Genomic DNA, 22,289 nt, shown 5'->3' with positions numbered 1-22,289 from the left:
GCTACTTAGGATTGAATTCTCAACCTTCCGAGTGGGAGGCAAGCATCTTTACTACTTGGCCACCACGTTACTCATGTCTGACATACATTAACTTTTATTTAAATCCTCTTGCACTGGTGCAATAGTTCCAGAAGATTCCAGAGAATTTAGGATTAATATAGCAACAAAGACCATCTATTACCCTTCCAAAACCAAATGAAACGTTATTACTAATGTTTGCTAAGTGCCAGTGACTGCTTTTATTAATTACCTCACTGCAATCAAACATTTCAGAAGGAGTGGGGGATGACAACTAAATGTTATCAAGCCCCTGGCTACTTCATTAAAATATTTAAATTACTCAATCTTACCGATGTGCAGGATGATAAAGTACTCCAGTTATTCCATTAATATAGTGCTTGCTAAAGTTGAAAACATGGCTCTCCTGGTAACTCTGATTTGTTCCAAAACTAGATCAGAAAAAAAACAACACAGGACTTATTTTATGAAATAGGATTCCCAATAAATTATTGGTAGACACATTAAATTATATTTACCTCACCAGGTAGCTTTTCAGCTCACCACGATAATTGATGACTAACAGTTCAGCTGACCACTGAGCGCTGGTTTTGTATTCCAGGAAGATCAATCCTGCAATGGCGTAAGTCAAGTCCCCTGGGAAACTAGTGTCCTATTAAAAAAAAACAACGGAGTTTTTTCAGCAAAGAAGTTAAAAGGGTTTCAAACAGTAGAAAACATTTTCTAATTGAAACCAAACTTTAAAAAAAAATCCATCTCTCAATGGTATATTATTAAATGCAAGCCTAATGTTTTATAGAGAATATGCATTCCTATTACTGACAACAAAGAAATTTCATCATGTAGCATTATTAATGCTTATTAATAGCACCTTAATACAGTAAAAAGAAGTAAGTGAAAATTCTTCCACTTAGATCAGGGGTGTCAAACTGCCGGCCTGTTTCATCATACCGAAGCCGCGCCCACCCCATTGCTGGCAATGCAAAAAGAGTCGCGACACGTCACATGACGTGGCAAGTTTGACACCCATGACTTAGATGCTTTTTTCAAAATCCATCCGTTCCTGCATTTTTCAGTGTTTGATAACAGGCCTATTAGAAAAGTCTAGTTAGCATATTTACGATTATTTAAAATTATATTGTAGCAATTGCGATTTCTGACCAGTATGGTGTGGTGATTAAGGTGCTGGCCTAGAAACCAGGAGACTGTGAGTTCTAGTTCTATATTAGGCATGAAAGGCAGCTGAGTGATATTGGGTCATTCACTTTCTCTCAGTCTAAGCCACCTCACAAAATTGTCATTGTGGGGAAAATGGGAGGAAGAATGAGGATTAGGTAGGTTCACCACATTGAGTTATTTACAAAATAATACAATGACATAAATAATAAATAAATGCATGCCTGTCTTCCAGTATGACAGTAACTGGTGCTAAATGATATTCTGTTTGGAATTATTATTTTAGAGACCAGCAGCAACTTTATGCCAATACCAGCAGCCTGGTTGACATAAATAAAATTAAATATACCTTGTTCAAATATCTGCAAACAAAGGATGCAAGTTTACCAAACACACGTGCAAAATAGCTAGTCAACCAAATGAGCCACAAAGCATGTAACAATGCAAGTTCTCAACTTAAGACGTTAAAGCGGCAATGGCTAAGAAGGTTTCACTGAATGGTAGTTGGACTTGTAAAGGTTGGAAAGGAAAAGAAAATACCGGCTGGATGAGGAAGAGTTCACTGCCGACCAAGTCAAATACTCGAACAGTTCCCGTGCTTTCACCATAGGCAAGCAAAGTGCAGTCATGACTCCACGCAACACATCTCCACTGGGGATTCGGATCTTTAGGGACTACATGGCAAAGAAGTAGATAATAGATAAAACTTCAAATCACAAAAGGTTAGCAAAAATCTCTTTTTCCCAAACTACAACTTTTAAACAGTTGCATAGCAGAATAGACGTCCCAATGTTCCCTAGGGCAAAGCCATTCTAAAAATAACTACTTTGTTTTATAGCTACTCTGCATCGAAGGACGGTGTAATGCTGATTTGATAATCTCTGAACCATGGAGTAGAAGTGGGCTCATGAATCACAATCACAGGCTAAGAGCTCTGAATTATAATGAAAGCTCTTGAAAAGTTATGGGAAAGAAGGGGGGGGGGAACCAGGGCTGTACTTCTATAACCGTATCTCCACAATCACTCTGAAAATTATGTTGTTGGTTTTTGGTTGTTTTTTTAAAAAAGAGTTAGGAAGAAACAATATTATTTCATTTGCCTATTTTACATCCATAAATGTTTTAAGGGGCAAGTGTGATTGACTAATTACTTTATTTAGGGCAGAGCAATTACATGTTCTACCTACTGATTTGGGCCTCCCTTATTTCAGGGCTCATACAGTCTGTTTCTCTTCTATTTCTTTGGGTCCGTATGCCTCAAAATCAGAGACAAAACCCTGCCAATGTAGGTTTCTCAACAAACAAGCCATTACTCTGGTCTCATAGTACAAAAGCGTGAAGTAGCCATTCAATGGTTTGGCATGGTTATTGCTCAGATATCCTGCCAGGAGGGCCATGAAACAGCCACACTGAGCTTTTGAGTTGCTATGGCTTGTTCATGTTGCGGATCCAGACAATGCTTTTCTCATCAAAGGACATGTTGAGATCTAATCATGTGAACTCTGGCAAAACCGAAGCCAAACTTTAGACTAACTAGGACCAAGTTGGCTTATTTTAGGGATTGCGCAAATGCCGACCTCCTGTTTTAGACACTCCTTGCATCCTTTCTTTAATGATTCTATTCCACCATTTCTTCAATATTAGTGTAAATTGTGTCCGGTTACAAGAGTTGGCCATGGCGAGTTGGCTGTGGGGAGCTGGCCGTGCCGAACTGTCCTAGACCAGGGGTGTCAAACTCGCCACATCACATGACGTGTCACGATGTATCTCGACTTTTTTCTCCTTGCCAGAGCTGGGGTGGGCGCGGCTTCCATGTGACACATCCAGCCCACGGGCCGGCAGTTTGACACCCCTGTCCTAGACCCTTGTGGAAGGGGACCGATACTAAACAGAAGGGAGAATCAAGCCAGGGCAAGCTTAGCAGAGCGAAAACATTAATCACCTTTTTGTAGAAAAGGAGAAACATAAAGAAACAAAAAGAAAATAGGATGCAGTAGCTAGAAACCAAACTGGAACTTTTGGTTAGAACTGCATTTGATAGGGTTTGTTTTGTATTTTTTTCTGGATAAGTGTAAAAATTACTTACCTTGACATTTCCCAATGACAGACCCAAATTCATCCTTGGCAGACCTGCAACATTCAAAATGCACGCTTTTAAGGTTTGCACATATTTTGATTGTTGTCTACACTGCTTATTCAAGGGCTGAGATTACACCAGTCTTTGAACGTCACTTTAAAAAATTGTACTTTGTAAAAGGAGGCAGGTCCATTTTAAGAGATTTCAAAGTATGTGGAAGCGAAAATTAAGCATCATTTTAAATTAATGTATTTCACTATTAAAAGTTAAAATGTAGATACACTTTTCATAATTCATGTCTCCTCACATGTCACTTGATGCTTCTTTTAACCAAGGAAAAAGAATGCTACAATAGGGTCTCAACAACCTCCTCTCTCACACACTGACAGTCCTTGACTTACAAAGGCAATTGGAGCTGGAATTTCCATTACTATGCAATGCCATTATTAACTGAATCCTACAGTTATTAAGTGAAGAAACTTCCTGCCAGCTTCCCACAACCAAAATCAGTGGGGCAACCAGCAGGAAGTTGCAAGTTCCAGGCCACAGGCAGGTAAGTGGTTGCTGCCAGATGGAGGGAGTGAGGGAGTGTGGGGGCATGGGCTGGAGGATGGTGCACAAGGAGGTGACAAAGATACAGGTCAGATAAGATGTGGGGTTGCGATGCGAGTCAGGGAAAACGCACAGGGTTGTGTGGGAACACACACTACTGGCTGCTGCAAGCACAGAGGGTGTGGCTTGGGGAGACTCATCCCAGTCATTTGTGACCTTCTCTGCTGGCTTCTCCATTGACTTTCTTGGGAAGTCAGCAGAGAAGGTAACAGATGGCAATCGTGTAATCATGGAAAAGTTTGGAAGTTGGTTTACGCTAGGTTATACTTTGATGGCCATGTGCTGTAAAAAGAGGGGAATTGATGGGTGAAATCGTGTCACTCAGATGCGAGAACTGGGATTTGGGTGGTTTGAAGATAACTGATCAAAATGTTCGTAAAAATGAACACAATTTACACTTTAGCTTTTGTGCATTTTCTACCTTAAATGGCAAGAAGCTTATACTAAGAAAAAAAAATCAACAATTGTTAGTGGTATGATCAAAGGTGGCTTCAGAAGTTGCAAAAGGTAGCCAAAACTGTTTAGCTGTTATTATTCCTATGTAAAACTCTTTAATATCTGCCTGCTTTGCAACCACTGTGCAAAGCTCCATCAGTCATGTAACCAGGAGGAGGGAAGGGCAAGAAAAGCTGAAATACTAAGTGATGTCAACCTTACCAAGTAGACCAGACAGGAAACACAACCAAAGTAGCTAATTCTACTTTATTGTAAGGCTACCTTAACAGAATCTTGCAACTATGAAAGTACAATTCTCCCTCTGCTGCCTTTACAGTTAGGGAAAGGGCCCCTCTGAACCTCTTGATCTTCCCCTTATGCAGCTGAAGACTATGTTCTCTCTTATCCAATCATTCCCTAGGAAGCATTCCTTCACCCTGTTCCAAAGTCATTTCCACATGCCATTGCAAGTGAGCAGCAAAGAAAGCTCTGAATTCAGTTGCTTAAAATATGTTTTATCTAAATTTTCCCATCTGATATCTATAAAATTATTCTGGCTGCATGTGCAAGATAGGATTTGAATTGCGATTTTGGGATCAATTGTCTTACAAGATAAACAATGCAAATCACGGCTTCTTTTGACAGTTGCCACAGGCTGATGTGAGCATGTTCATAAATTACAGCCCATTTTGGGTAGAAGAAATGTTAACTCTTTAATTTAGTCTGTCACACAAAGTTATTCAGAGGAAAGACTTTTTTAAAATGAAAGAAAATTAAAGTCTCTGGCCATATTCAGAATTTATCTTATTCCTAAAGTAATACTAACACTTAAATACGTGGAAAACAGATAAGAGAGCTAAAAAAAAGATAAAAGATCCACATTTTCTCCTATATCTTGGTTGCAATTCTATAAATATATTTGTGTAGGAGATGACCAGGCTGAGCCCGAGGGAGGGGTCAAATGCATCATCAGTCTCAAGTCCCTTTGCACCCACAAGAGATCTAAGTCCAGCCCACCTTGAATTCCTTTGACTCTTATCTGCTGCCAATTTGCTTTGACCATTATTAGTTCAGATTCTTGTAGAGAACTTTAGCATACAATAAACCTATATAGAGAGCTGTGGTGGCACAGTGGTTAGAGTGCAGTATTGCAGGCTAATTCTGCTGACTGCCACCAGTTCGATTCTCCCAGGCTCAAGGTTGATTCAGCCTTCCATCCTTCTGAGTTCAGTAAAATGAGAACCAGATTGTTGCTAACTCTGTAAATGGCTTAGAGAGGGCTGTAAAGCACTGTGAACCAGTATATATATCTGCGTGTTATTGCTATATTAATTTGAATTGCCTAATTTCCTATGCTTGACAATTTGTGTAAGTATAAGCTTTACTAAATTCATTTGTGTTCAGATATACAATTGTGCTGTTCTTCACTTACCTTATTTCTATAGTCTGGTCTTGAACAACTGCTAGCAGTTTTCCATTGCTACAAAAAGAAAAAGTCTGAATGAAAATCACAGGCGATTACTGCTTCCAAGATGTCTCAGGAATCATTTGATAGAGTCAAGTCAAAGCAATACAAGGCAAAGGTGAGGTAGTCTCAATATTTTACAGAATCCTGAATCCTTTCTCTCTGTTTTTGAGTAAATAAAGTATCTCTGATATTATTAAAATATATATTCAAAGGTTAAATTGTAGATGTGCCACTAAATGGTGATGAATATGGTGTTTCAAGAAGTACTAGGAGCATGAAACTACCCTGAGAATATACAGTATCTCTCTTTGTAGGATGTAGGAAATATATAACCTGGGTTGGTTATGGATTTAATCAAGAGTTCAACAATGAAATCAGTAGGACTCAGGCTGGCCATTGTTAACTCAAGTGTAAGTCTGATTAAATCTGGATCTAATCTATCTTTGCATTGCATATAATAAAAAAATGAGAGTACAGGTAAGACGAGAAATCCTATGGCTGTCATAAAACACAAAATTCATTTCTACTGCTGAAATACATTCATTTCAAACATTTTTCTCCCAAGTCAGAAACTGCAAAAAAATATAAGCAGCCAACAGCAGGATTTGTGGAGCAGAAACCGGGGGCTAAAACTAGGACTTAAAAAGAACTCTCTACATAAAAAAACAAAAACCAGGATTCTTATCTATCTCTTTGCTACCGTTCACAAACTCAAATTCCCTATTGGTTTTATCAAATCTGGACTCAGGCAAAAATACTTCAAATTTCCCATCTCATTTCAAAAGTGATATATTGAAGTCTGGATGTCAATTTCTGCACTGATTAGTTTAAAACAAATTAAACTAAAATCATCTTGTTGCAGATTACATATTATAAAGTATTTAGTCTGAGTGCAGGAAATCCAAAGTCAATTGCCGTAATGTCCCAGTTTCAAAGGAAAAGGAATCTAGCCACCAACCTTGCAAGCTCTAGGTGCCAATTCATCTGTTTATTGACCAGGCGGACAAATCCAACAGGGAGAGACAATGTTGCACTACTGGAAGCAGAAATATGAATTATGTCAGAGCAATAAAGGTGATGCTTATGAATTTTAATTACATCACAATTGTTATGTAAAACAGATGAACTGCAAGAAGTAGGAATGTTTACAAATTCCTCCCCAAAGAGTGCTCCTACACTTAATAGCTCTATTAAATACAGAACTCAAGATCAGAAATATTAAAAGTAGCTGAACTACCATTATTGCTATTTGTTTTCCTATTTTTATCCATCTGTTTTGTTGCCATTTAATATTATATTTGTTTAAGCCATCGGTATAAGGCAAACATTTACATTCTTGCAAGCAGGATATAAATCACTATAATGTTAATAAGATTAAAAGCAAAGTATAAAAAAGCTCTGATGAGAAACATGCTGTCAAGATGTATTTGCTCTCAAGAGCTATGTATGTGTGTGCATGTGTGTGTATACAGTATATACATACACACATGGACACACACACAATTTACATTCCGTATTCTGAAAAAATCAAAGTGCCTTTTAGAAGATAAATCTTATTGAATACAAAATTGCCACTGCAGAACCAAAGATTATTACATATTCCAAATGCTATTATAAGAGATAAAATAACAGTTTTAAAATGCCACACACTCTCTCAGAGTAGCTTAAGGCAGAATGTTTAATCAGTTATGTTTAACAGTAGCTTACCTGCTCCAAAAGTGGCGCAGAAATAAGGCAGGGCCTAAAAGAGAAGAATATAATTATCTTTGAAAAAAAGCAAGACCAATAGAAGAGGCTATTTTCTGTAACTGTTTTGTCAACAGACCTTGCAATTTGTCCCCCCCCCCCAAAAAAAACCCCCTTCTCCAAAACTTAATTTTGTATTTGGGGTTAGGCATGGAAATAATAACATGGTATTTATTTTTCATTATTCTCATATCCTTAGCATTCTTACTCACTACTCATACATACGTTGGTACCAGAAGGTAGAAGTAAAAGGCTGTTAATCTTAACACATTAGTTTATTTTGTGGCAATGGTTTCTACCCTTAACAGTGTGTTGCTTACTTGATTATTTAACATAATCAAGAAACAACTAACGAGGTATATATGTATCTACACAGAGATGCATCCAAATATACAAAAAAGATCCTGGGAGGCTTATGCTACACTTTCATAATGAATAAATTAATGCTAATAACCACAATGGACTGATGATGTCACTTCCCATTTAGTTATTAAGCAAGTCACCTGCAGTCATTAAGTGAGGTATCACATGACCATAACTTTCTATTTTACTGCAGGCTTCTTTATTGACTGCTTGTCAGAAGCTAGTTGCAAAGCACAGAAATTGTGATCACGTGACCATGGGAATGGTGCAACAGTCATCAGTGCCTACTGGTTGTGAAGTGCCCATATGTTGATACTGTGAACACAGAGATATTGTGATGGGTGTAAATGCTAGGGCTGAGTTACTTTTTCAGCATTACTATAACTTTGAACGATCATTAAACAGGGCAATCATTAAGGCAAAGTCTATCTCTAAATGCTATGCAGTTCCTATTACACTAGGCTCTAGATGCAGTATAAGAATATCAAATAACAAGTTTATAACGTTAGTAATTTGTAACCATTTTAAAATCTTTTTATACTGTTCAGAGCCACAGCTGTGAAATGGGCAGCCATATATATTATTTAAATTAATTAGTTCACACTATATTAATTTTAGCCACATAAAATCTACAATAATGAAGCTATGGATATTTACCCATAATCACTCTTGTGATGATAAATGATGCATAATGCTTCTGGTTGCCTCTTGGCTGTAAGACCAAAAAGATAGTTTTCAGTAAGTCCTTTATTTGTAAGGCCATTAGAACAGAATAATAGAATAATAACTTCATTGTCACTTTTTTTTTCAAACATATTTTATTGGTTTTTCAACTTTAACAGAAAGTACTTAAGACACACCATGGTGTTTGGGCGAACAAACATTCCAAAGTAAAAACATACATAGACAACTCAACTTAGTACATTTACTGTCATCTCTCTATTTCCCTCAAATAACACAATGGATTTAATATATTGATTTTGAGGGAAATTATGTATTGGAATTGAAAAAACATTGAATTTTTAGACTGGAACTCTGAAGTGCTTAAATTAACTAGGTGATTTTTGTATATAATAATATGGTCTGATAAGGTATGACAAGTAATTGGATGCAATGTGAAGTTGGTCTAATGAATTGAAATAAATTAAGATTTAACATTTTTTTAACTAAGTTAGTAATTATTGGAAAAAGAAATAAATGAGATTGGTGATAAAAACAAGGATGAGAGGGATTAAGAGTCTGAATATATTTGGAAAAGATACCTGAAGTGATAATTGGTTGAAGTAAAACAATATTTGATTATGGTAATGGTAAACTGATAAAGCTTTAAAACAGGTTTAGTCATATAGAAATTTAAGCTAGAAATGGAATATATTGTCACTTTTAATGTACACTAATCGGCATACATTAAAATGAAATTTCATTGCATACAACTCTCAAAGGGTCACCACCTCTGATATACATTACATAAATATGACAAAAATAAATAAATACAGAATTATGCATATACCCATATATTATATTAGACAGAGACAACAGTCTAGTTCGGGTTATGTATAAATGTGCATGGTGAGAAAAACAAATCTTGCAAGTTTACCAGACGGATGGCATAGGGAACAAAGCTATTACAGAATCGAGTAATCCTGCTAGAAATACTTTCAAACCTCCTCCCAGAGGAGAGCAACAGAAACAGACTGTAAAGTGGGTGTGTAGGGTCTCTAATAATGCTTTGAGCTCTAAGCACATAGCGCTCATAAGCAGCATCCTGAATACCAGGGAGCAAGCTTCCTATGATCTTCTTGGCTGTCCTTACCAATCTCCGTATGGACTTTCTCTCTGCCACCAAACCAGACAGTGATGTAGTTTGTTAAAATGCTCTCAATCATGCCTCTGTAAAAAGTGGCCAGGACAGAAGGAGAAAGATGTGCTCTCCTCATCCAATGCAGGAAATGCAGACGCTGGTTTGCATGCTTCATTAAGGATGACGTGTGGAGAGACCAATTCAGAATGTTAGTTATCTGCACCCCCAGATACTTAATACTGTTGACCACCTCTACAGCTGCATCCTTGATACTGAGTGGAGTATGACTTGCTGATTCTTTCTGAAATCTACAATGATCTCCTTTGTTTTATCAACATTTAGAACCAGGTTACTATTATAGCACCAGTCCATCAGAGCCTTCACCTCTTCCCTATAAGCATCTTGTCATCCCGGATAAGACCCACCACTGCTATGTTGTCTGCATACTTCACAATATGATTCGTAGCAGATTTGGCACAGTAGTCGTGGGTCATCAACAGTAATGGACTCAGGACACAACCCTGTGGAGAACCTGTACTCAAGGAGATGGAATTGGAAACTTTCTTTCCAAGTCACACAACCTGAGGCCTATCAGTAAGGAAATCAAGTATCCAATTACATAAAGGACTATTAAAACCTAATAGCCCCAGTTTGTTTACCAGATGCTGAGGGATGATTGTGTTGAATGCTGAACTAAAATTAATTAACAGCATTCGCACATGAGTATTCTTCCCCTCCAGGTGCGCCAAGCTAAGATGAAGCACACAGGAAAGTGCATCTTCTACAGAGCGGTTCTTCCGATAGGCAAACTGTAATGAATCAAATGTAGGGGGAAGGCATGAAACCATGTAGTCCACGGGTGTCAAACTCACCACGTCACATGACGTGTCACGACTTTTTGCATTGCCGGCAATGGGGTGGGCACAGCTTCGGTATGATGAAACTGGCCCATGGGCCGGCAGTTTGACACCCCTGATGTAGTCCTTTACCAATCTCTCAAAACATTTCATCATAATGGAAATGAGTGCAACTGGACAGTAATCATTAAGGCATGTGATTTTAGTTTTTTCAGGCATTGATACAATGATTGCAGTCTTAAAACATGATGGAACCACAGCCTGATGCAACGAGAGATTGAAGATGTCTGTGAAAACAGTTGCCAGCTGTTGCAGGTTGTAAATTAACTTTTGGGATAAGCAACTCTTTAAAACTCTACTCCAAATTACTACTCTCTAAGTTCTTTTAGAGAATTGTGAAAGAAAGATGTTCAAGAACTACTTCAACCCCAGAGCCAGGTAAGAAGACAGAAAGCAATTCAATGCTGCATGTTAATACATGCATGCAATAGGATCTGTTAAGGCTCTTTCTTGGGAATACTCTTCTAGAAGAAACACAATATTATAGTCACTAAGTGGAAATTACAAAAATAATCCTAATTTAGCTACGTGGTCTTCAGCATAACAAAAAGAAAATAAAAAGAGCATTGATAACTTCAATTAGCAAGGAGTCATCGGGGAGATGCAATAAGTTACCTTAATCAAGCAGACAAAGAACTTTTAAAAATGATTAATAAATATCAGTTAAGAGACTGATTAAGCTCCATTGCTCAAAACACTTGCTTCACATTCTTCTTCTTGTAAAAAGTTATGGTGATCCAGGACAGAAAGGTTCCACTAATACCACTAACCAGAAAATCATCAGTTAACATCACAACCTTTGATGAAAATAAAAAAGCTGTAGACAATCTCTAGCTAATAACCAGTAACAACAATTCCCTGCAATGATGTAGAGCAGGGGCATCAAACTGCCAGCCCACAAGCTGGATGCATCACGAGGAAACCACGCCCACCCCATTGTGGGCAATGGGGGAAAAGTTCTGATACGTCATGCGACATCACGTGACATTGTGAGTTTGATATGTCTCATGTAGCGTTATAGAGAAGAACGAAGAGAAGGAATAGACAAAAAAAGGACTTTCATTTGAGGAGAAATCAGATGCAGTCTCATAGCAAACAATTATTTTAATAATGCCACAAACAGGGCACAAATTATTATCCCTCTTTTCATTAAGAAACAATATGCCCCTTGTAGAACTAGACAGCACCTCAGAAAGGAAACTTGACAGGGTCTGTCAGAAATATAAAAAAATCCAAAAACCACCACGCTTCAACCAAAAAAAATATGATCTTCAGCCAGTAACAAATATCTCATGCCTTCAGCCAGATAGCCCCTATCTAATGTCTAATATAAATTTTAACCACTTTGGAAGCAAACACTATCCTACTGTCCACATCTGCATGATTCATTTCTAGGACTGTGTCTAATCCACTTACTACATATACAAACCTTGTAGGGTTAATCATAAATTACATTATAACTTTACTGCTCCAAATAAAACTTTTTGTAGTGCCCAAATAATTTGTTTTAGTTTTATTTATACTTCCATATAAATAAATATACTGTTTTCAGGATGTTTTTTCAACTTCTAGCCTACAGCCCTGGTGGTCTCCCATCTAAACAACTATCTAGCTTTCCCAAAATTAGAAAAGATCAGCCTCACTTTATCATCTCTTTAAAGATGGCTTATTATTTTGTGTGCCTGGTTGTTCCAATCAACACCAATCAACCACCCAGAACTGCTGGGAGTTGGGAGGTATATAAATGTAATAAATATTTTATTTTTCATCTGTCCCCCCCCCCAAATACGAAGTCATAGCTGTCATTAAGTTCTTCCCAAGGACCTAGAATGTTGTAATGCATTGGCATAGTGAAGTGCGGAATCCAAACATTGTAGCCTTTTGCAAGTGACTGATGGAAATGTTGTGAATGCGCAGATTATTTTACGTGCGTTCAAAGATTTTTTTTAATGACACCAACAGAATATAACTAACCGACTGTTGCGTCTGCCATACTATAATGCAGGGGTAGTCAACCTTGGCTCTTTTATGACTCGTGGACTTCAACTCCCAGAATTCCTGAGCCAGCTAAGCTGGCTCAGGAATTCTGGGAATTGAAGTCCACGAGTCATAAAAGAGCCAAGGTTGACTACCCCTGCTATAATGGTTCTTCATTCTGAAGTCCGAAAGGCTTTTGATTGACATGATCTTTGAGGACAGAAGGTGGTTTATTTTACCATCAGAGCAAGAGATCCGAACATTTTTTTTTGCAACGTGGACATTCTTGCTGAAGTCCCCCAGGGCCACAGAGTCAACATTCGGGCATAAACAAAACGGCAGCCTTTAAAAAAAGTCAATGACACGCGATCATTTCTCACGACCCGACCTCTCCCCTCCTACGTGGCGGGAGCTCTAGTGCTCTCGCCGCCACCTGGCGAGTCATGCCTGTGCGACCACGGCGGAAAGACTCACCTGCACCTCAATCTCCGGCGGCCACTCGGTGTTGACCAGCAAGTCGTAGAGAATGTTATCCTCTCCATCCTCCTCTTCCTCCTCCTCTCTCATCTTGCTGCCGCTGCTTTCCCCCTTCTTTCCCCGGATAGCAGCCATGACTGTTCCCAGCCGGTCCCGCTACGGCGGCCTGTAGCGGACAAGCCAGGCTAGCGAAGACGCCTCTCTTAACGCTTCACATTCCCTGCCCAGAACAGTTCTGAGCTGCGCTGGCGATCCTGGGTCTCTTCATCCACGAGCACAATCTCGCGCAATCCGGGGTCAACGTGGATCAGAAAGTCGTCAAGAACTAAGGAGCTGCTTGTTGCATTTAAATTGTCAACGGCTGTTTAAGAACGATGTCCAATCCGATTTTTTTTTCTTTTTCTCCTTAGTTTGTATTTTTAGTTTGCAATTTTAATTTTTGAAAAAAAATCAATTAAAAAGAGATAGCCTTGCTTAAGCAGGCAGAGTTCTACATATACAGAATCAGCCTGTAACGTTCTTAATATTAGAAGACGCTCATTAAATGTGTCAGTTCCAGATGTGTTTGCATGGCAACTGCCAAATAATTCCGACTCGGTATTATAGGAATTCCGAACACATCTGGAAGGCATTAGGTTGAAAAGCTACATTATTCTTCCCGTGTAACTACAAAACTAGAGCTGCAAAAATTCGAATTAGTAAGCGATTGCAGTAAAAGTTTAGCTTTTTTTTAATCGTCCGGATTGTTGCAGCGCTGACCTGACAACCCCAAACGCTGCGGTTTAATAAAGAATCTGCAGTGTATCTGACTAGCGATTGCCGGAGCCTATTGCGATTGCCGGAACCTTAATTGAGTGGCTGCAGGAACAGCCCGGAGAATTAAGGAAGAGGACTTTCAAGTGCGCAGGCGCTGTAAAGTCGAGAGCAAGAGCCTTGAAGGATTGTCCGCCTGGTTAACGGGGAAGGTGCAAGCATGGCGGCGTTTTCAGGTACGTGGCTCCTACCAAGTAGCCTAGGATGGAGGCAGAGGAAGGCGCAACGGCATAAAACTTTGATTCTGAATACTGCAAGAGTGCGCTTTTGATGAAGAGATTTTTGTGTCGGGAATTTACGTAAAGCCGAGTTTCATCTCGGATCGGTTTAGTCCAGGGGTAGGCAACCTCGGCTCTTTTATGACTCATGGACTTCAACTCCCAGAATTCCCAAGTCAGCTATGCTGACTCGGGAATTCTGGGAGTTGAAGTCCATGAGTCATAAAAGAGCCGAGGTTGCCTACCCCTGGTTTAGTCCAAAGCTCCAGCTTTAGAAAGAGGCTCTCAAAGGGGGAGCTAGTTCCTTTTTAAAGGCTGATGTATGTCTCCGCTCATTGGCCATCAAACCTCTGGATCCAGGCTATTATAGAATTTGCTTTCCAAATCCTTTGGATATTTGCGAATCGTAAGACTCATTTTAATATAATGTAATTGACACCGCAGAATCTAGGAATGTCCTGGTATACTGCCTACGTTATGTTTTATAGTATCATGCTGAGATTATAATTACAAGCACCCATCCTCGGCTAGAAAGAGTGTTTCTGAGCATTGGGAAAGTGTTTTCTCCTTGTTAAAAATTAGGACATTATTCAAATGAGTCTTCACATTTAGACTTTTTATGTATGCTATAGGGATAGACTTTGTTCAGAATATATCCTGTTCGTTCTGTGAAAATGGAAATATAATTTTTGTATGCAATAAAATAAGAGAACCCGATTTTCAGAAGAAATGGAAATAGAGGTGGAAGGGACCTTGGAAGTCTTCCAGTCAAGCCCCCTGCTCAAGCAGGAGAACCTATAATTTCAGACAAGTGACTGTCCAGTCTCTTCTTAAAAACCTTGAGTGATGGAGCGCCCAAGATTTCTGAAGGCAAGCTGTTCTCACTGTTAGGAAGTTTCTCCTTAATTCCCTGTTGCTTCTCTCCTTGATTAGTTTCCATCCATTGTTTCTTGTCTTGCTTTTTGGTGCTTTGGAAAATAATTTAACCTATTTAGATTTTAGTGCTTCATACAGTACTACTAGCTAGCATGCATATAATACTGCAACATTAAAATTTGTAACAATTTTTTTGCAAACTTGTTTTTCTTCCTCCAAATGTAGTAACACAGCTTGTTAATCCTATTGCTTCTATGGTTGCAGAAATGGGTGTTATGCCAGAAATAGCTCAAGCTGTAGAAGAAATGGACTGGCTGTAAGTATGATTATATCCTTTTATCCCCAGTTTTCCTAGTGGGATGGAAAGGAATTTTCACTGATACTGATGCAACAGACTGATTCTAGAAATCTTACTTCAGCTCAGTGCAAGATACTTAAGGCAGTGATTTACCATTTATTTAGGAGAAAAGCATGGCTGTACTCAAAACACAGTATGCAAAAAAATCAAGCTTGTAAACAATTTAGATTTTACAGTCTAGTAAATTTTAACCTATCCAAAGGGAATGGTTGATCACTTGCTGCTGTTGTCTCATTCAGATAAACTTCTCTTGTACAGTGTCCTGTGTATGACCTTTTCCCCCCTTTTCACAGGCCAGAGAGATTGGTTAAATAAGCTGTCTCTTCCTGCTTTTCTCTTCAGCAGGGCAGTTCTGTAAAAAGTGTTAACTGCAAATTAACAGGATCAATTCTGTGACCTTAGCTAGTTGATTAGAACCCTTGTCCTGCTTTCCCCTGCTGCCGGGAAACCAAACCTTAATCAGTTTCACACTAAAGGCTTTAGTTGTCAGGCATACCATTGGGGCAAGATGGGTGACAAAGTAATTTAATAAATAAGTAAAATAAACATGCATTGGCTGGAAAATGAATTTATTATTACTGTCGTATTTGCAATTTTTTGCTTTAAATGTGGCTATGTTTTACAAAATGATCTGAAAATATATCCTGAAGATGTTTGGATTTTGGTTTTTCAATAAAGTGTGAGAGATTCATTATGGTTTTACATTAGTCTGCCTACAGATATCCAAGCGGAGTCCATTCCATTGATTTTAGGAGGAGGCGATGTACTCATGGTAGGTATTACACAAGTCTGTCTTATGTTGTATGATGTAGTGGTTTATTCATTCTGCTTTGTGTCAGACAGTTCAAATTTTATATTGCATCTTAGTATACTGTGGTAATATTGTTTACTTATGTATGGAAAATTACAATTTAGAGATGAAAGGATAAATTGAATATGCAGGTTACACAATGAAATTGAGTAAGTTAATATTCTTTTTAAATTTTCAATACTGCATCATCTGCTTCTCTTCAAAATGAATCAGAATAGAGCTGGAAAGGACCTTGGAGGTCTTCTAGTCCAGCCCCCTGATTGGTCTGTAGTTTCCTGGGTCTGTTTTTTTTTTTCTTTTTTTGAAGATGGGAACCACATCAGCTCTTTTCCAATTCTCTGGTAGTTCCCCAGTGCTCCAAGATTTGTGCATCCGCAGTGCTTCATCTAAGACTAGCTACATGCTAGACTCCACAATATATATTTCCTAAATGACTTTTTAAAAGAAAATATGTAGCTAATTTTGTTTTGGAATTATTACAAATGATAGTATAAAATAGTAATCAACATCTAATATACCAATGTTCTGGGATTTTACAATTTTTATACTGTTTAATAACACAAAACTATTTTATCTTGCATTACCAAAAAATAATTCATATTTTATTATTTTTTCTACACAGGCTGCAGAAACTGGAAGTGGAAAAACTGGTGTAAGTGAAATTAGTATTTTACAAAATAATATGCAATTATATACTCATAATGTATGCAGTTCTGTGGAAGTATAAAGTATTAATAAGTAATAGTATATTTATCCAACAGCTGTACTATGAATTAGTTTAGCCTAAAGATAAAGGAATGCCCATGTTATGATCTGGGTGACGTTAAGAGACTTAATCACGGATACCTTGTCAGTAAATATTCCATCTATAGATGTGGCTTAATGTGTTATATAAATGTTATGATGAGATGTATCAACATTGCTAAGTTATTAATTTTAAAAAGAAACTCTGCTCTTATTTTTCTTTAGCCAAATTTACTTCGTAATTCAGGCTTTGAATAACATTATTAGTGAAATAGATAACTTTATATTTCAGGCATTCAGCATCCCAGTTATTCAAATTGTTTATGAAACACTGAAAGATCAACAGGAAGGAAAAAAGGGTAAAACTACTATTAAAACTGGTGGAGGAGGTAAGATTTTTCTCCAAGCTTTGCTAAAATGTATATATTCTGTGTATCTGGAACCTAATGTGAATTGAAATTTGTCTATATAGCTTATTTATAATTACAGATCTCTGTCCATAGATAACATGCAAAAGAATAATTCAACTATTGTCTAATAAAAAGCTATTGTATACTCAGCTTGGGCTAAAAGGAAGTGTGACATTAGTGTCATACTTGACTTATGGTATTGTGGAATAATTTGTATGTCTAAACTAGATGTGGGTTTCTTTATATACATCTGTATCTGTATATCAAATTGTTTAGCTATCTAGAGCAGTGGTTTGCAGACCCCTGGGGGGAGGGGTGCAATGTTGTCACAGGGGGTCCACCAAGGCTTGAAGAAATGTTATGATTTAAATCTTCAATTAAATCTTGGAGTTCCGTGGCCACAAAAGGTATTTCAAGACGGTCCAGGGTGAAGAAAAGGTTGAGAACTGCTGGTCTAGAGTACTATCATTTCCTACTTTTAAATGTGGGATCTTACCACATCTTACCACTCTACAGATGAAAGTATGTCTTTTTTCCCTTCTTTTTTTCTCATGAGTGCTCAACAAATGGCAGATGAATCCCTATGACAGAGGAAATGCATTTGGTAAGGCTTCTATAATTGTTTTCTATAAGATTATGCAATAACCTGGTAACCATATGTACGTGAAATCCTGTGCTTGGATGGGAGATCTTCCAGGAAGCTGAGTTTCATAGATAAAGATCAGAGTATAAATATAGCCAGCAGGGTTTTTTTTTTCCTGTTAATATCACTGGACAAAATTGAGTATTATTATTTTAATGTGAATTGAAATTGGGGAAACTGTAATAGTTTAATACAGCTTTGCCCAGCCCGATTTGCAAACCCTCTGGAGCTACATATCACCACCTCATCTCTAGCCATTGGCTTTAATGTCTGAGACTAATGAGATTTTTTAATCCACAACCATGAGAAATACTGGCTTAATTCACAATTTCCCCCGTGTTTTTAGTGTTGCTCAAAAATCATGATTTTATTACTTGAGGTGGCATTGCAAAAATAACTGTAATAGTTCTTTGTATTTTTAACTCCTTTTGCTTTTTTAGCTATTGGAGCTGATGGTCTGTGCTGCCAAAGCAGGGAAATAAAAGAATGGCATGGATGTCGATCAACTAAGGGTGTAATTAAAGGTACTAAACAGCAGAGGTTATGTTTATGTGTGAAAAATCCAGAATACTTGAGCTAAAATATTCAGGTTTTTCTCTCTCTTTTTGAGACCATGGTTAAAGATTTAGACAAAATAGCAATTCACACGATGACCAATATTGTCTGTTAGGTCAGTATAACTCTGAGAATGACTTTACTGTTTTGGAGGCTATAAAAATTATTTACTACTATATTTTTTATTCAGGTCAAATGTATCACTTGATTTGATCATCATGTATTGAAGACAAAATCAGTTATGTGTATTCTTTATTGTCACATTCAAAGTGACAATAAAGTTATTATATTTTATTCTTGTTTTAGGAAAATATTATTATGAAGTATCCTGTCGTGACCAGGGTTTGTGCAGAGTTGGATGGTCCTCTTTGCAAGCTTCATTAGATTTGGGTGAGTAGTTTCATAATGATCAAGATTAAGTACTGACCCTTAATGATGACTGTGGATTGTTAAGCCACACATTTTAAAGAAAGTTCATAATACTAAAGATTGTTAGAGTGTTCTAACTCGAAAAACTAGGTGTGTGTGTGGGGGAATACTATTTTCAGCAAATGAGATATGCAACTATTTTTTATTATTTTGTTTGTTTATAATGGTCTCCATCAACCATTGAGATAAAGACCTTGCAGTTGAATCACTCAACTGAGAATTTTGTTTGTGCCAGCACTTCATGGCAAGACTTTGGCCTTAAAAATGATTAATTGTATTAGCACAATGGTTTATGTTTCATCTTCATACCTCTTCAAATGGTTAACAGTCTGTGACTGGACTGATCATGATATCACCAAAATATGTACCTTCTTTTCCTAATAATAATAATAATAATAATAATAATAATAATAATAATAATAATAATAATAATAATAATATAATAAAGTTGGAAGGGACCTTGGAGGTCTTCTAGTCCAACCCCCTGCTCAGGCAGGTACCCTACACCATTTCAGACAAATGGCTGTCCAGTCTCTTCTTAAAAACTTCCAGTTTTGGAGCGTTCACCACTTCTGGAGGCAGGTTGTTCCACTGGGTTAATTGTTCGAACTGTTAGGACGTTTCTCCTTAGTTCGATATGTCGATATCCATCCATGTTAGGGAGTACAGAATGTCAGTGGAAAAGGAGGACAATTTCTGTAGAGAGGCAACATATTCACAGATCTGATATTTGTTTCAGTGCAAAGTTAATGAGCAGTATACTGAATGAAAATCTATGCCATTCTTGTCTCAAAAGTTTAAGAAGCTAAAATGCATGATTTGTTCCTATACCCAGTGAAGGATCTTGCTCTTTTTACATAATGAAGGTCCAAATGGGAGTATATAATGGAGAAAATTGGCATTTTTATTGAATTTCTCCTTCTCTTACAGCCCGGCATAAATTCTCATATTCTTCCTGAATCCTCCAGTTAGTGTTTTGGGAGGATACAAAGTCAAGAGAGAAGAAAAAAAAAATACCAAAATCCCTACCCTCTTCTCTTCTTTCATATTTTAATCAAAAAGTGTACGGTTTTAATTGTGATTTCTTAATTATTCTTTAGGCACTGATAAATTTGGCTTTGGCTATGGTGGAACCGGAAAGAAATCTCATAACAAACAGTTTGATAGTTATGGGGAGGTATGTTTTGATTCCTATTTTTAAGCAAAATGTTATAGGGAAACGAGAGCAATTCTGAGGAAGTAAGTTCAGTTTATAGGTCAGCTGCAGAGGTCTTATAAAGGAAGGGGTGTGGAAGTGAGGATTTGTTTAAAGGTGTTTTTTTTTTAAATGGCCAAATTAAATATTTCTTTGGCATCAGGAAAAGTTTAGGTTTAATGTTGTGTTTTCCGGAGGTCTGCGCTTGCATTTTTTGTAAGAATCACATTTTTTTATGATTAATGGTGATCTGAGGTTCAGCATTTTATTGGGAGAGAATCATGATATTATGGCCAATGAAAATATTTGAAGTGGGCATAAACTTAGAATTCCTTGATAAATAAAAGTAATGTCAGGATTATATTTAGAGGATGCTCCTTGTTGTAATGGCTGATGGGAATATTCTGAGAGACGGAAGAAAGGAGAACTGTAATCAGGTCAAAGTGTCAGTTAATAGATATCTCAGCCCACAGAATGGATGGGAACAGAGAAATCATCTCAGGAAAAAAACCCTCCCTGGATGATGGACAAGGAAGGAGAGAAGTGCTTTCAATAGATTCTGTTAGGGTAACCTTACAATAAATGTAGCATTAGCATTCAGTTTTTTTGTTTCTTATCTGGACTACCTCAAAGGGCAGACATGTATCATTTCTTGTAAGTTTCTTCCATCTAGCATCCAGCTCTGAACAGATAGAAATGTTTTTTTTTTCCTGTAAAATATTCCTTGAGCTCCTGTCAGGTCATCTTTAATTTTCATCTTTTGCCTTCTATATGACAAGTTCCAAGGATATAACGAGTTCCTTTTGTTTTTACAGGAATTCACCATGCATGACACAATAGGTTGTTATATTGATGCCGATAAAGGTCAAATTTCATTTTCAAAAAATGGTAAGTAATCTATGTTGTTTTTCCACTAAGTAGTTAATTAATTGTGTTGTTGAGATAAATATTTCCACACAGTCCTTTTCTTCCAGGAAAGGATCTTGGACTTGCATTTGAAATTCCACAGAATGTAAAAAACCAGGCACTCTTTCCAGCTTGTGTCCTAAAGGTAATCTTTTTCTCCTTCATAAGGGTTAAGAGCTATGCTAATCAGATTTAAAAACCACATCACCATCCCTCTTTTATGATTATTGAAACTTCTGTGTCTTACATGGGGAGTGGAGGATAAGCAAGTGTTGTAATTTTACTTCTTTGCCTAGTTAACAGCAAAACCAAGAAAATAGTTAATCAGCTTTATCATAAGGGAACACTAATAGAGTTGTTTGAAGGGTAGATCTTAAAAATTATTGGAGACATAAGTAGTAGCATTAAGAAAATGGTTAATCAGCTTTATTCCTAAAGGAACACTAATAGAGTAGTTTGTAGAGTAAATCTCAAAAATTATTTAAGACATTAGTAATAATGGGGTTTTTTTTAGAATTTGTGCTTTTTTCAAATGGCAAGATCTCATCCTGTATCACAGTTCACTTCAAAAATCAGTCATGCAAAGGCCCTCTGGTAGCAGATATGCTAATTAAGAAAAAAACAGAATTTAACATTCCTGCAAGGAGGAAGTCAAATGTCAAGTTGTTTGGGTAATAGCGGTTTAGAAAAATGTCTTCCTTTCTCTGAGAATGGTTTTGCGGGGCAGGTTTTAGTGCACCAGCAGCAATCTATGAAAATGTTTTGAGTATTTATTCTTCCCCATTTACACATATATATTTTTTTCTTTTACACATCCTTCTCAGAATGCTGAATTAAAATTCAACTTTGGTGAAGAGGACTTTAAGTTTCCAGTCAAAGATGGCTTCACTGCTATTGATAAAGCTCCCGAGGGTAATGCTGTGAAGTCCCAGCACACAGGTATGTTAGAGGCCTCATCAAATTTAACAATTCGCAATTTCTGTAAGCTACCTGGAGTTACTATGAGTGAGTTGGACAGCCATATAAATGTTCTTAATAAATAAATAAATCAGTGTGAAAGGCATTTTGTGTAACATGGAGTTAAGAACATGGAAGTCATAGTTATAACACAGTGGTTCTCAACCTTTTTAATGCCGCGACCCCAACCGGTCATAAGTTGAGGACTAAACCGGTCGTAAGTCGAGGACTAAACCGGTCGTAAGTCGAGGACTACCCAACCGGTCGTAAGTTGAGGACTTTCCCTGCCGGGAGCGCCGCGCATGCG

General features: G+C 37.4%; 2 protein-coding genes across 2 annotated transcripts in view; one reads left to right on the top strand and one right to left on the bottom strand.

Moving 5' to 3' along the window:
- The window catches only part of NBAS (neuroblastoma amplified sequence), a gene marked incomplete at its 3' end in the record, with an annotated part of 148,793 nt that extends 135,569 nt beyond the window's left edge, over positions 1 to 13,224 (bottom strand). Inside the window, exons 1-9 of the mRNA XM_015816358.2 lie at positions 13,065 to 13,224; positions 8,553 to 8,607; positions 7,494 to 7,527; positions 6,745 to 6,822; positions 5,751 to 5,798; positions 3,281 to 3,324; positions 1,735 to 1,868; positions 537 to 670; positions 351 to 449 (exon numbers count right to left, since the gene is read on the bottom strand). Of these exons, the coding sequence (XP_015671844.1) occupies positions 351 to 449; positions 537 to 670; positions 1,735 to 1,868; positions 3,281 to 3,324; positions 5,751 to 5,798; positions 6,745 to 6,822; positions 7,494 to 7,527; positions 8,553 to 8,607; positions 13,065 to 13,202 (764 nt within the window). The remainder of the gene's footprint in view (positions 1 to 350; positions 450 to 536; positions 671 to 1,734; positions 1,869 to 3,280; positions 3,325 to 5,750; positions 5,799 to 6,744; positions 6,823 to 7,493; positions 7,528 to 8,552; positions 8,608 to 13,064) is intronic.
- A 716-nt stretch (positions 13,225 to 13,940) lies between these two features.
- Positions 13,941 to 22,289, top strand: part of DDX1 (DEAD-box helicase 1) — a 24,089-nt gene continuing 15,740 nt past the window's right edge. The window contains exons 1-12 of the mRNA XM_015816357.1: positions 13,941 to 14,056; positions 15,239 to 15,290; positions 16,041 to 16,104; positions 16,766 to 16,795; positions 17,180 to 17,276; positions 17,854 to 17,901; positions 18,381 to 18,464; positions 18,802 to 18,885; positions 20,025 to 20,101; positions 20,935 to 21,007; positions 21,094 to 21,170; positions 21,850 to 21,964. Coding sequence (XP_015671843.1) covers positions 14,041 to 14,056; positions 15,239 to 15,290; positions 16,041 to 16,104; positions 16,766 to 16,795; positions 17,180 to 17,276; positions 17,854 to 17,901; positions 18,381 to 18,464; positions 18,802 to 18,885; positions 20,025 to 20,101; positions 20,935 to 21,007; positions 21,094 to 21,170; positions 21,850 to 21,964 — 817 coding nt within the window. The 5' untranslated portion in view covers positions 13,941 to 14,040. The remainder of the gene's footprint in view (positions 14,057 to 15,238; positions 15,291 to 16,040; positions 16,105 to 16,765; positions 16,796 to 17,179; positions 17,277 to 17,853; positions 17,902 to 18,380; positions 18,465 to 18,801; positions 18,886 to 20,024; positions 20,102 to 20,934; positions 21,008 to 21,093; positions 21,171 to 21,849; positions 21,965 to 22,289) is intronic.

The sequence above is a fragment of the Protobothrops mucrosquamatus genome, unplaced genomic scaffold, assembly GCF_001527695.2.
Source record: "Protobothrops mucrosquamatus isolate PMUCROS unplaced genomic scaffold, P.Mucros_1.0 scaffold436, whole genome shotgun sequence".
NCBI classification, from domain to species: Eukaryota; Metazoa; Chordata; class Lepidosauria; order Squamata; family Viperidae; genus Protobothrops; species Protobothrops mucrosquamatus.
This window is presented reverse-complemented; position numbering and strand designations above follow the sequence as displayed.